This window comes from Pseudochaenichthys georgianus, chromosome 5 (genome assembly GCF_902827115.2).
Source record: "Pseudochaenichthys georgianus chromosome 5, fPseGeo1.2, whole genome shotgun sequence".
Taxonomy (NCBI): Eukaryota; Metazoa; Chordata; class Actinopteri; order Perciformes; family Channichthyidae; genus Pseudochaenichthys; species Pseudochaenichthys georgianus.
This window is the reverse complement of record NC_047507.1, coordinates 31465512-31480418: the sequence shown is the minus strand read 5'-3', so window position 1 is coordinate 31480418 and position 14907 is coordinate 31465512. Positions and strand designations below refer to the sequence as shown.

The 14907-nt window shown below is 44.2% G+C and overlaps 1 protein-coding gene across 2 annotated transcripts in view; it reads right to left on the bottom strand.

Annotated features, from left to right (window-relative positions):
• Window positions 1-14907, bottom strand: part of ephb2b (eph receptor B2b) — a 137494-nt gene that overhangs the window by 35186 nt on the left and 87401 nt on the right. For both annotated transcript variants that reach the window (XM_034082980.1, XM_034082981.1), the window contains exons 4-5: window positions 3711-3866; window positions 1216-1551 (exon numbers count right to left, since the gene is read on the bottom strand). In XM_034082980.1, coding sequence (XP_033938871.1) covers window positions 1216-1551; window positions 3711-3866 — 492 coding nt within the window. The remainder of the gene's footprint in view (window positions 1-1215; window positions 1552-3710; window positions 3867-14907) is intronic.

Here is a 14907-nt window from a genome sequence, read left to right as displayed (position 1 = left end):
TACAAATACACATTACACATATTTTTTATACATGCAATGGTCACTGTGGACAATACCCACAGGAGCAAGTTCAGGTGAAGTGTCTTGCCCAAGGACACAACAGCTTTGCAGACGCGGGTTTCACCCCTGCACTGCGCCACACTGTCCATCTTCACGCCTCGAAGTCTTTGAGGCACTTTTACAAGTACACATTAGTATCATACATGTACTGTGGACAATACCCACAGGAGCAAGTGAAGTGTCTTGCCCAAGGACACAACGGCCTGACGCAGTGGCGGCAGGAGCGGGTTTCGAACTGGAGTTCCCCAGCACCCGCCTTGATCTGATGATCAGATGCACAGACCACTGCGCCACCCGTCCCACTGGATGATGAGAGACTTACGTATGTTGCTAATGGGATGCAAAGCCAGTGCAAAGATAAAGCCCAGCCTGTATTCCCCCCCGCCCCCCCGCGCTTGGGGGAGAAGAGCTTGGCACGCCAAATGATGCGTTTCATAGAGACAATTAAAGAGCAAATCAATGCTGCTGCCTCTGTGAAATAATTAGAGATGCGGCCGACTTCAACTGCAACCGCATCGTGGAAAGCATGCAATAGTTGCAGGAGAGATATTAAAAGAGGATTTTGAGGTATATTCCTGGAAGATCCTGCAGATTAAACCGTCCAAAAGAAACCTGTTTTTCATTAGGCCTCGGGATTCTTTTAAGACGGTTTTTTTTTTCTTTACGAGGTGCCTCCTACATACAGTAGTGTGTATCTACCTATATACTACATTTACTAGGCTATGATTTTTCTAACTCTAGAATTCAAGTAGGTGGATGAAAGAAAGAGCTGTAATCACTAAAAGGTAGATGAAGTGGAGAGACAGCACCTAGCCTGCTCTCAGCTCCGCAGTCTGAACAACATGGAGATGAGGTCACGCTGTTAAGACCAGCAGGCCATCACATTCTGCATGTCACATCATCAAAGGCACTCTCGTTCCCATTTTAGAGCCCTTCATCTGCATGCATCACCATACGGGAGAGCACAGAAACTGACTCGCTGGAGGTCCATGCCCTGTGCATTATGTGCTTGTAGAGGGACGAGTGCGATGACGAGGTATTGTAGAGGGCATGCGCGACAAAGGAGCAATACAGAAATAGACGTGGTAACAACTAATGGTGAGAAGAGCACATGGGGACTTTAACGTGTACAAAAAGACAGATGGGCCCACTTACCAGCCTGGTTAGTGGTGATGTTGACTGAGGAGTACTGAGGGGAGTACGGGCTCTGGTCTGACACGCCGTTGACAGCCTGCACCTCGAATGTGTACTGCGTGTGGGCCAGCAGCTCACTGATGTAGACCCGGGGCTCTGTCAGGCCCAGCTGACGGGGCTGGAACTGGACGTTGTCCCCGCAGCGGGTGCAGCCTCCACGGCCTCCACCACAGCTCTTGCAGATGATGTTGAAGACGACGTCCTCACGGCCCCCCGAGTCCCGGGGAGGTATCCACTCCAGCATCACGGAGGTTTCATTCACGCTGGAGATGACGGTCTGTGGAGCTGAGGGGACGGCTGGAAAACACAAGAGAGAGAGAGAGTAGTAAGCACTTAAGCATAAAAAACAATACTTAGTTAGCTTGGTAAGTGATCTCTTGGTCAACTGAAGTGTCACTACAGGGAACACTACACATATTTATCAGTAGTGGATAAAGAATTTGACCTTTGACCTAGGTTGAAGTAGAAATAGTCAGTTGTAAAAATACTGTGCTGTAAAAATAACTGCATTCAAAATCATACTTAAGTAAAAGTATAAATGTATTGGCATTTAAACATACTTAGTTATGTTACTTTGTTAAGCCCATTTCAGAACCATGTATATTTAATTACTTTATTCATATTATTGGTGCATAATTGTGTGTATTGCATCTGGTAACAAGGGACACACATTGTGTGGAGTAGAGGTATAACTAAAACTAAAGAAAAGTACAAGTACCCCAACATAAAATCTAAGTGCAGTACTTGAGTAAAAAGACTTCATTTATTTCCCAAAATATCGACTTTAAGATATCCAAAAACTACCGGAAAGTGTTTATTGTTTATCTTTCTAGTATCATTTTGTTTTCCTTGGTAAGTGTTGCTGCTGGGGGAAAATGTCTCATCTAGAAAGTATTTTGAATTCTTCTAATTATAAGAGAGATATTGTGTTGTTTACGTGATGGCGTTGAAGGCATAATTACCGACTACTTAAATAACACGAGGAGCGGAAAAATCCACAATCTCTGTAACACACTATAGCTTCCTATAGACGTCTGAGCTGACTGCGTTCCAATCTGGCAGCGCCTCTTCCCTCGGGATGCACATTTACACTCTCTCATTTTCCATGCTGGTGTCCACTTTGTCAAGTGTTTTCTTAACATCTATTCCTGACAACTTTCTCCTGGAGCATCGTATAGAGTTACTGCCGCGGAGAGGGACCTACTGTTTCTCCTATTGAGGCATTCTTAGCAGCGAGGCATTACTTTCCACATGGGGCTGCATGTTGAGTGACAGGGCAAACAAACAAACAATGAGAAGTGTTTATCTTTTATACCCATGTGCACCTCATTATGGAAGTCGTACCCTGCAGGACTAATGAGATAAAGAGTTCTACTCCGCCCACAGCATCCTACATTCTGAATCGATCACTTCTTATTTAACCCCTTTTAATTGGCAGCAATTAACAGATCTCCGGCTTTGGAAGGAAGCCTGTTGGAAGTGCCCTTCTTGGTGTCTCTTGAAACATGGAAACATAACTCCTCCTTGGCTTCTCCTTCCTGGAGAGGAGGACTAATATCCCCCCCATTAGCTGGCGGGGCCGCTCTGATGGGGCCATTCCCTTGCTTTAATCAGGCCGGACCCTGCTGCGCTTAATACGGGTGACGTGACGCCGCTGCTTTCTCATTCACAACAGCTGCTCGACTCCCAGAGCCAGGCTTATGCAAATCTCCTTTGTTGGAGACCATCAAATCTTTCCCCTCCTCTCTTCCTTTCAACAGGCAGAGAGGGAGAGTGAGGAAAAAACACAACCACAACGTTGAAAGGAGATTTCCTTTTGTTCTCACTCACCCTTGCTTTGTTTTAGTTAGACCACGCTCGATGCACAGAATCTTTCTCACATACACACAACCCCTCTCAAATTGCCTCTCCTTCTTCGTTCCTTTCCCTCACATTTGTACCCCTCCCTCCTTCACTGTTTTCTTTGGTCTATCCTTCCGTCTCTCCTTCTCTTTCTCAACCTCTGCGTCAGCTTCAAATTCAAATTCAAACGGCTTCATTGGCATGACAAGAGAGCGTCTCGCCCGGGCTCATTCTCCGTGGCTGCCCCCTCCACAAAGCTCCGCGCCCGGCCCAGTAACCCCAGGTCTGGCTTGGAGTACGGCCTGTGTGATGTTGAGGAGGGGGCAGCCGAGCCTTGTGTGTCGGGTCAGATCTGTGGACAGCAACACTATGGGCATGTCGGCGTCCTGTTCGCGTGAGGGACAGCTCTGACAGGGTTTCTCTGTTTGCAGTTACACAGACGACCACTGTCCTTTGATCCCGGGGCTCATCTGCTTGCGGGTGTGAGATGTGTATGTGTCAAAGGGTTCATATTTAAAATCAAAGGCTTTGTGGGTTACACATTCATGCCTGTGGGCTTTGTGTGTTTGTGTGGAGTGCAAGTTCACACATAACAACCTCAACGCTATACGTACTTGTGCAGGGCATCTGGAGAGGGTCTGAGTCGGTGCGGTAGTAACCGTTGCGGCAAATGCAGTTCATGGCGCCTTCGCTGGTGGTTCGGCTGTTGATGGGGCACTGCAGGCAGGGTTCGTCTTTCTGAGTCGGCTTGAAGAAGCCCGACGGACAGGCTGAAAGAGATGAGGATGAGGAAGTGTATAGAATGTTAAATCACTACTTCATATGAAAAAGATTCACATGTGACACAAGTTGGACAATTGGGGCTTTGATGAAATGTAAGGTGTTAGGCCTTGACCTTTTCTTGTTTCATTCACTTAATGATTTTGACCAGAGAATCAGGAATTAGAGCAAACATGTTCAGAATCCAAGAAATTGCTTTTTATTTTGAAGAAAATACAAAACGAGAAAAGATATTCAATCTATATAAATACAAAACACATGTTCTGTTATGCGTCATGTTATGTTTAACTCTGTCGACCAATAAACTATTCATTTGATCAACACTAAAAGTGTGTCAACCGTATCATGGGCAGAAGGGTACATGTATTAGCCTGTGTATGTACCATCATTACATCTGACACCTCTTCATTAGCGCATGTCTACAGGTCCTGTTTGTGCGTGTGTGCGCGTGTGTGTGTGTGTGTGTGTGTGTGTGTGTGTGTGTGTGTGTGTGTGTGTGTGTGTGTATTTCAGGCCTATGTGTGTCATTTGTCAAATAACAGAGTGAAAAACGACATGTCAGATTAATAAAGGTAATCTCAATCTTAATCTTACATTCTTATGATATTTCTTCTATATTTTTAAGCACTTTACCTCAACCTAGTATGACTTTACAGGACAAGACAAGCACTCGTGTGAGCAGCACATTTCAAAACAACACAGACCACGGGTCCCAACATACAGTACAGATCATTGGAACCCAACATTCATATCATTGGAACCCAACATACATATCATTGGAACCCAACATACAGATCATTGGAACCCAACATACAGATCATTGGAACCCAACATACATATCATTGGAACCCAACATACAGATCATTGGAACCCAACATACATATCATTGGAACCCAACATACAGATCATTGGAACCCAACATACATATCATTGGAACCCTGTACCACAACACAGCAGTGATGCCTTGTGAGGGCAACTCTCTGCAGATATGCTAACATGGCAATACGTTGTAAATGTGCTTTGAATTATTCACCATGCTCCAGTTGCCTGAGAAATCTTGGAAGTGCCCTGCATTCTGTTAAGAGCCCTTTTAAGCGACTGAGGAAACATGGGAGGAGAGTTACATTCATGGTAGAGACGATGATGACCTCACACACCATTTGTGTATCCGCTCGTGTGCGTGCGCGCGAGCGTGTGTGTATGTGTGTGTCAAAGGCAGAGGTAAATCTGTTTGTGCGTTGCCATCCGTTATGGCTGTGATAAACAAACTAACTTCTAAGAACTCCACTTATCTGCCTAAACCTTCAAAGCTAAAAACAACCTGTTTTTCAGGGTTTGCACCTGCATCATGTCAAATGATTTTTCTTTTGTATTATTTTAAAGGGCTTTTTGCCTTTTTTTCAGAAAGTAGAGAGACAGCAAAGGGGAGATAGAGGGGAGGACATTCAGCAATGGGCCCCGGGTCAGATTTGTAGTAAGAACTGAGCTTAAGTACACGGGGCGAACGCTCTAGCAGGTGATCTAGTGCCTCAGAAGAGAGCTTCTTTTTTTATGTTGGGCCAAAGCAGCTGTGGTTTTGCTCGAGGTAATCCAGTTCCCACCTGCCATACCGTTGAAGGAGAACATACAGAATGTGTTGAGAAAGATGTGTTGGAAGTACAGTAACATGAACAATTCACACACGGGACACACTGCATATCTGAAGAGAAAAACCCCTCAGGTCGGACAGCGCTTTTGTTTTTCTTCACTGTAAAACCGTAAGAATGTATTGATTCTGAGGAAAAACGCTTTTTTCTCCTAATGCATCTCTATCATCGTTAAGTTAAGTTCCTTTTTATTTCAATTTCAATTCACTATGAAATCTGATTTTGAAGATTGGTCTCACTCAATATGGAAACAGTGTTCTGTATTTTTCAAAAAAAAGTCATATTACATGACTGGTTTCTACATTGTAAAGCAGCACAAATACAGACACCGTTTCGTTCTGAAGCCACACAGGCAATTACAACTCAACTGTAACATCTGGCAGACGGAAACATCTGCAGCTGCAGCTCCCATTTAAACAAGGCCAAATCATAAGGTGGAATTAATCCAGGTCCTATCCCAATGTTTAAATTAGACAGACACATCAATGGACTAACAGATGCTTAAAGCAAGGGCTCTTTTTTCCTCCTGAAAGCACATAACCCAGTGCCATCACCTCCTAAATCTCGTCATTACATTTAATTTAAAACAGAAAGCAATGGGCAGATACAGATGTGTTTCTGTAGTTTTTAAAAGTCTATTAGTCTAACTGTCTCTTTAAATCAATTCAACTTGCACAGTATGTACATATGACGTTCACTCGCACATGTATACTGTACTGTATATATAATTATCTTCCCTCATTTCTGTATGTATTTAAATTCAGCTGATCGGTGTTTTAAGTTATCTTATTGTTATTTTTGTAATCATACTGTTACTTACATGTTTATTTGTATTCTTATTATCATATGGGGACTGTCCTGTGTTTCACTTTTATTCTGTGGCTGCTTAAACACCCACATTTCCCTATGGGAAGGTTCCGGTTCCTTTTTGTAAATTGTGCTTCTGTGTCATGTTTAGATGCTTACATGTACAAGCCCAGTCTGCACTGATTGGTCAGCTGGTTGGCTCTGTTGTATTCGCCCCTAAGCCTATGACGTACAATGTGTTGGAGCGCTAGCCAATAGAAGTGCAAGTGTAACATAGTGATGTCACAAAGAATCCAATCGAAGCATTTCAGGCAGAAAAGCCAATATAACACATTACATGCAAGGGGAAAACACAAAAAAGCTAAATAGGGTCCCTTTAAATATACACCAACATTGTTTAATATGGTCGCGTAAACCATATCGCTTCAGAGTGGAATGGTAAAAAAAAAATCCACTAATACAATTTGCTTGAAAGAGAAGCTGTTTTTAGTCAATGACATTGTGTCAAGCATGTTTCACTTGTGACGGGGAACCATTTCAATCATACTTTTATATTTATGCAAAAACATGCAGGTGTGCCTTTAAGTTGCAAAGGAGTTTGTTGTCTTTGTAACATTATCACAGATGCCAGTGGCAGGAAGATTTATTCCAAAATAAACCTAAAGTAATCTTAAAGATCTCCTCAGTTAGTGTTAGCTTTGACATGTTGTTCTTCTTCCATGATTGATGGGGGGAAAGGCTTCGGGTACAGAGCGAAACATGAGGCCTGGACATTCACATCGCCAGTCAACGGGCTCGGTGAATGAGGCCCAGGCAACAGCTATGTGGGGAATTGGGATCGAACCTCTGTGACACACACACACACACACACACACACACACACACACACACACACACACACACACACACACACACACACACACACACACACACACACACACACACACACACACACACACACACACACACACACACACACACACACACACACACACACACACACACACACACACACACACACACACACACACACACAACACACACACACACACACACACACACACACACACACACACACACACACACACACACACACACACACACAGAGGTCTATGGGAGCACGGCGCTCTGAGGAGCTGCACCAAAGGAAAGGGCATAAAGAGGTAGTGAAGGAGAGAGGAGAAGTGCACAAAGAGAGGGGAGGTGAGCAGAAGCAGGGAATTCAGTGTGTCTGTGCCCACAGTGACTGTATGTGCTGCAACAGTATGCAGACTGTGCATGACAATCACTTTAGGGACAAGAATGAATGAGTCAAATTGATTAGCGCCTACAGTATAAAGCCCCATGATGCCTTGCTTCCACAGTGTTTGTTTTTTAAATATGCTGTTGTGACTGTTGGATGGCACACTGGTGGGCGATGCAAATTTGTTCTGCCGTGCATCAAACATCTATGCTATTGTCAAATGTAAATCAGTTTATGTCATGAATAATAAAAAACGTTTTATTTTTTATAAATGTTGGACATATTTTTGCCATATTTGGACAATTTAAGAGAAAATCAACTATACTGATAATCTTAGTTTACAAATCCTAAATAGTATGGAGGGTCAAATTCCAAAGTATATTATAATTTGTGGTTTATCTATTGTCTTTTCTTTTTAAATTGTGTGCTTTGTCATGTATCTTGTTTAGGACTTTATATGTTTCTTCCTTCAAAATATAACACCTAAATGTCTTTTGAAAGACAGTATCGACAATTAAGTATTGGAAAGTAAAAGCATTGTTTGCCATCTGTGGCGTTACCATTTGTTTGAAGGCTTTCTCATATGCTTCCTAGTAAAACAATGAACAAAGTATATGCAAAAACCATCCTGTCCTAGTTCAAGAGGACAGTATTATATGTCTTGGCATGCCTCCCCGCTCTGCCATGGTCATTATATAGGGGAAATATTTGGGGAATTTCCACTTTATACCCGGATGACAGATTTTAAGGGTTGCAAATTTGTCTGGTGTCGGATGTAGAGAAGCGGAGACGTGGAGAGCTGTGATTAAAAAACAGATCAGAGCTTTAATTCCCCACCTCCCCAGCTTGCTGCTGTTGAGCTGTTTGATCACCATCCTGGCAGACTTTCTCAACATGCGAGGAGCTGAAGGCTGCTTCTTTGGATGATTCCTCTAACTTTAGATATCTTCCTGGCAAGGAGAGTTAATTACCGCAAGAATATTAATCGACAACAGCTCCTCTGTTGTTCATGCTTCCTATACTTCAACAAAAACACATAGCGCTGTTGATATCATTAATCAATCATCAAGGAAACATGCCACGTTCCGCTACGAATCTCTAGGGGCTCTAGGGATTTTGGAACTGGGACAAACAATGAAATGTGGCAATAAGTCAAGAACAAAGGCCACACAGAAAAGCTTTTGGAGAATTTATAAACACTTCAGAATCAATTTAGTGGCAGTCGTGTCAAAAGGTCCAGATCACCTCAAATTGTTTCCAGAGACACTGCAGGCACACTCAGTATTACATCTTCCTCTTGAAAAGCAAATAAAAGCTCATGTCAGCGGGGCGAGATATTTTTGTTCCCAATGTTGTTTGATGGTTTATAAACCAAGTATTACATTACTTTAATCTAACACTTAAACCTTCATCTGAATAGTACCTCCCCCTCACACATTCCAAGCCCCCAGCTGCTTGTGCCTGTCTACGTTTATGACTTTTAATAATATATAGGGACATAAAGGGCTCTAATTAGAGGTTTTAGCTGCACACACTGAATGAAAATAGTCCTGCAAGAGTGGTGAGGGACGAGTCGCTGCGCAAGGGTGCTAGTCAATTTTTACAGCAGGTAATTTTCTGGTTGTTTCAAAGGTTTCCTGGATATTACAGCCTGAGAGATTTATTGCACGTTGAAGCAAGACCTGCAGCCGAAACCAGCTGAATCCTACAAGGTGTGTGTGTGACTGTGTGTGTGTGAGAAGAGAAGAGGAACACACAAAGAGAGACACACAAGCAGACAAAAAGGGAGTGTTGTGTTTTCAGTGGTGATGCCGACGACGCGACAACACTGAATACACTCGTTGTGATTTTGGCACCTCTGACCAAATTCAGCAGTCACACACAGTCGCACATAGTGAGAGGCCAAACAAGGGCATTGGACATTTCCATCATGGCTGCCTGGCCAGTGTTGCATGCTGGTAATCATACCTAGACAATGTGACTGATACAAGGTATTCCAGGAACAGTGAGTCAAACATGGCAGTGTGCAACATATCTTATGACAGAATGTGTTATATAATGTGTGCCTTAAAAGGGCCCTATTACGCTTTTTGGGGTTGCAAAGGCTAACATCCCAAAGTTTCTCTCCCACACAGTCAAAGGATAGGTCATGTGCAGTTTCTCATTAAAGGTTAAATAATTCATGATCAATAAGATCTAATCAAATCCATTATTTAATGTCTCCGGCAAAGCGCCTGTGTACAAATGTCAAACAAGTTAAACAATTAACCACATTGATTTTAACTGATTAAATGAAAGCATATTGTTATGTGGTATTAGCTTGGGGTATAAAGCAGCCACACTTTTAAAAGAGAAACAACTTTTAAAGAATAGGTGCGGCTGGATTATATTAACTCTATATTTGTTCACATTTTAACTGACGGGCTATTCAAAAAGAGGAAATCAGGTTTAAGAAAAATAGTTTTTTTTCAATGTGTAACCCAACACATACCCAGCCTCTTTCACCCACCATCTCTCATCTGCACCACCCGACAGAGAGACTCTTGTCCAGCAGTCTGGGGGCATCACAGCAAAAACAGCACCCCCCCCCCACAACCCCCCCTTCCCCGGTTTCCCCTGTTCCCCCTTTTCAGGATTAAACCCGCCCTCCCCCAAAAGTGTTTTATTTAATGAACACACCATTAAAGAAGAGACAAGGGAGACAAAGACAGACACGGTGTGTGTGTGTGTGTGTGTGTGTGTGTGTGTGTGTGTGTGTGTGTGTGTGTGTGTGTGTGTGTGTGTGTGTGTGTGTGTGTGTGTGTGTGTGTGTGTGTGTGTGTGTGTGTGTGTGTGTGTGTGTGTGTGTGTGCCTGTGTGCTGTTCAGGGTGTGAAAGAGAAAAGGCTGGAGGGGTAAAAAAAAAAATCAGAGGTGCTAGGTTTTGTAAGCACAGCAGGAAAAAGTGCTGAAAGCAGTGAAAACGGCCAGCGTCAGAGGGATTGTGTGTGTGTGTGTGTGTGTGTGTGTGTGTGTGTGTGTGTGTGGTGTGTGTGTGTGTGTGTGTGTGTGTGTGTATGCGTGTGTGTGTGTGGGTATGTGTGTGTGTGTGTGTGTGTGTTCATGCTGGGTATTTCCCTGTATCCCATTGTGACCAAAGAGGCCGCTATGTGTACACGTTTGGGCCTCTATTTGCTCTGGTGCTGCCTGTAAAAACTATTTATACGAACCACTGCAGGGACAGATCAGAGGCTATCATAAAGAGAGTGCTTCTTTTACAAGGTGGACCACTGTTCCTCAGAGGAGAACAATTAGATTAAGACGACCGTTGTTTTCTCATTACCTCTACTTTCCTGCAACCACAACTACAGGCCGTCGGCCTTTGAACGGGTCACATCTAAGTAGAGCGTGACCTTGTGAAACGACAGTCATGGCCACAGATTAACCAGAGGAGAACAGCCACGAGTTGTGTGTCTGTTCCATGGGAGTGAGGACAAGTCAGCCTGTACCCCTCCCCCCCCCTCTCGGACTTCCATGGGGAACACAAGCTAGCACTGTTTGCAACACAGGGTCTCCGCAATTCAATTAGGACCGCAGTCCTCCTCGCAGTCTAATTCAATCAGGCTTGTGTGAAAGCTATTAGACAACTGGCATTTGCTTCACCCCGCACACACTGGCACACACATGAGATATTCATTTCTCCCTCAGGTTTCCATGTCTGGTGCAATTAACAGGTCTGGGACTCTGCGTGGCTCCTCACACTGTAAGGCAGGACAGTGCCAGGGAGTGAGGGTGACCACTGGCGACCTACAAGGTGTAAATCAGGCTGCTCGCAGACTCAAGGAGAGCGCAGGGTTATTCTCCAGGGAATGCTCAACATTTGAGGGAAGCACCGCAGCATTACCAAATCATTGTACTAAGTAACTAGGAAAGGACGTTATGGGCTTGTATGGAGGGGGGAAACATTGCAAACCGGTTATTCTAATGATTAGGTTATATTCTTTACTCCCTTAACTTTAGTGGCAAATCTCAAGCTGGGAAAAACGCACAAAATCAACGCCCAGCTTGTTCATAAAAGTGTGATCTGTTTTAGTGCCTCGAAACACTTAAAGTACATGTTTACTAATCTAGGGATTTGACATACAAGCATTAATACCTTACAGTGTGAATGTGTGTTTGTGTACAGTACAGCTCCTGTGTGTCCTGGGGTATGGGAGGACAGGAGGATGATTGGGAAGTTACTTTTTTTCTCAGTGCCCCTCAGCATGTTTGCTCTAAACTGCATCTCCTCTGCAGTTGTCACAGAGCCCCCCCCCCCAGATTAGGAGCCAAAGTGAGCAGCAGATTAGCTGGAAATGTGGGACACCTGGGAAATGAGCTCTGAGGGCGCTGGGTCCTCAGGAGGGCTCGGGCTCAAAGGACACACAAACAGGAAATGTACCTCCTAAACAGGACCATTGCTCCTAAACGATCATACACCCAAACACATACCTGGAGCTCATTTATTGCATCTTCTTCTGACACATATACGTTACCAACCACATAAATAAGTAGGGACAATAAGAAGAAGAAAGCCGCTAATAACTCCACTCCATCTGGCCAATAGCCGAAGGGACAGTTTCAGCTTCATACAGCAGGGGCTTAACCTCATACATGTGGGCATGTCCTACAAGGCTCTCCATCACAAGGTTTGGTATTTACAAGGACACAAAGAAATGTGGAGCGCTGTTCAGAATGTAAGTAGCGGCTAAAAATACTCCACAGGAAATATTATTCATGCAACAACTGGTGTAAATTAATTTTCCACTAACTGACCTTATTTCTAATTATCTCCTTAACACTAGCCATAAATAACACCAGGGAGCAACACGGCATATCATGTGTGAAATTCTACCCTATTTTTGTGAGATATGACGCATACACATGTATTTATGCAATACGAACGAGGGATTAGGGCCACTTCTGCATTTTGCTGTGAGATCTGACCAACAGTGAATATTTTGGAGTTTGGGAGGGAAAAGAAGTCACATCATGTCTGCTTGTTTTCCAACCAGCAGTCCAATACCCAAAGATATAAAGTAAACAATGATTCCAAACAGAGAAAACCTTCAAATCTTCTTTTTTGAGAAGCAGGAAGTTACTAATCTGGATAAACACCCTAAATGATAATTTATTTAATTAGGTACTTCATCTATTGCTGATTGCCTAATCAATGATTTGCTTCAGTCATGTAACAGCACTTTGGTTGTATTGAAGTGTGTATCCACTCAGTCCACCACCTTGCTTACTGAACACTGCCATTCCCATGTGGCAGTTGTTAGTTTCTGGAATCAAACAACGCTGGCAGAGTGGCCCTCTGTTCAAGACCCCAATGCTCTCATGATGATCATCAGGTCATAAATACCAAAGGAGAAAGAAAAGTCGGTGAAAACTATCGTAACCACAGTATTTCCATACCGTCTGATAACTACCATCTGTCAATAGAGGAGGAAGCAGAGATGAAAGGAGAGTATCACTGGAGCCATGCATGCAGCACTGTAATAACGTCTGGAATTTTCACTGCGCTCCCTTTTTTTTCTCTTTTCCCGCTTCTTTTCAGCACACGGGTATAAAAAAGAGGCAAGAAGAATGGTGAAATTACAGGCATCTGAGCCAACACATACACGCACAGGGGAGGAATATGAACAAGGCTGGTGGGCGGTTGTGGGGGACCAAAGCGGAAAGGGTCATTTCATGCCGGCAGATCACTTGATGAAGGGGGTCCAATCAGGTTGCCGGTGGACCCCTTCGGTACACTGGGGCTGCAGATGGCTGGGGTGTGGCAGGAGGCGCGTCTCTTTGTCGGCATTAATCTCCATTTAAGATGGCTTGTCAACCTTCAGGACCCACATCACAATGGGCCTGGCTACATCGTATTCCATTAATTGTAATGACAGATCATTACCGGACCTGGAAAATGTCACTTAATGCAAATAATGGTACATAGCTTGTTCCTGGCATGGTTGCTCCTTAATCTGGCCACCAAATGAGCCTCTGTGCTCAGAAGGGGTCATTAATGCAGTCACATTCTGTGGCTGCGTGTATACGAGTGGGAATTAGCAGATGTATGCATGGTGTTCAGTGGATACAAAATAGCCTGAATCAAATTAATTCAGCACAATCATTTCCTGTAACGATTTAGAACGAATTGCCCCGCGGCCCCGAATGTAGGATAGCTTGATGAAACCAAATCACATTCAGGTTGTGTTTTAAAATGTGAAATGTTTTTACACAATAATAGCCTTTTCTTAAAATAACCTTCCAGCACCAGCCCAGTGATGGCATCCATCTTTGTGGGGGGTTGCGTAATGTTCTTCTCCCCCACACAAAGGCAGATTGGCGTTATTTAAACAGTGCAGCAAGCTGAAGGGAGAGACTTTCACTGTGACACCGAGGTGTCAGTTGTTATGCCTGCAGGGCTACAGTGTTCTTCATGGTAGGAAGGGGGTGGGGGACACCTGTATGCTCTTCTACATCCGCGCCTGAATGGATGAACACTGTTTAAACATTTGATACAGGTAGGAAATGAGGGGACCGATCAGATGTCAGAGTGTTACGCTGTCATTGTTGAGGCAAACAAAAGAATGGGGACTCCTCCATCCACCCTCATGATGGGAACACGTCACCTGCTGCACCGCAGGACACATTCCTTGTAACACCCACCTATGTCAAGATTGTACAGGGGATACAATGATGAGTTCCTTCCTTGAAAAACATCCAATTTCCCCCCAGCGGGCAGTCGCTCACATTCATTCCACATTACTCATCCTCTCTGGAACAGCTCTCTGAGCCTCTGATTCATACATTTATTTTAAGCGATTGCATAGAAGGACTGTGTTTACAGTGGGTCCTCTCCCAGACACGTGGATCGATGTGTCAGAACACTTTATGAGTTTTGACTGGGGCTGTCAGTGCCTCGGCCCTCCAAACCCCCAAATGCACCCTTTTCTCAAGGACAGCTAGTTGCTAGGGCAACAGGAGCCATTCCATGTAAGGCAGCTTCCTCCCCGCTCCGTTCCGCAGCCTGCACCCGAACCTCAGCGCGCCCAATCACAGCCTCAGAGTGCTGATGACAGCGGGACTCGCTGGAGGGAAGCCACATGATGCGAGGTGGAGGGTGGTGAGAGGTGGGAAAAGGTAGACGACGGATAGAAGAGGAACGAATGCAGGTAAATAACCTCAGTGACCTGCTGAACACCTACACTGGATAGGTCTGGAACTCACAGATTGTCTTGGCAGAAGATAAGAAGCAATATAGGATGAATTACGCTTCCGTGAAATAAACAGCCTGTAAAGTTGCCTGACTGTGCTCATGCTG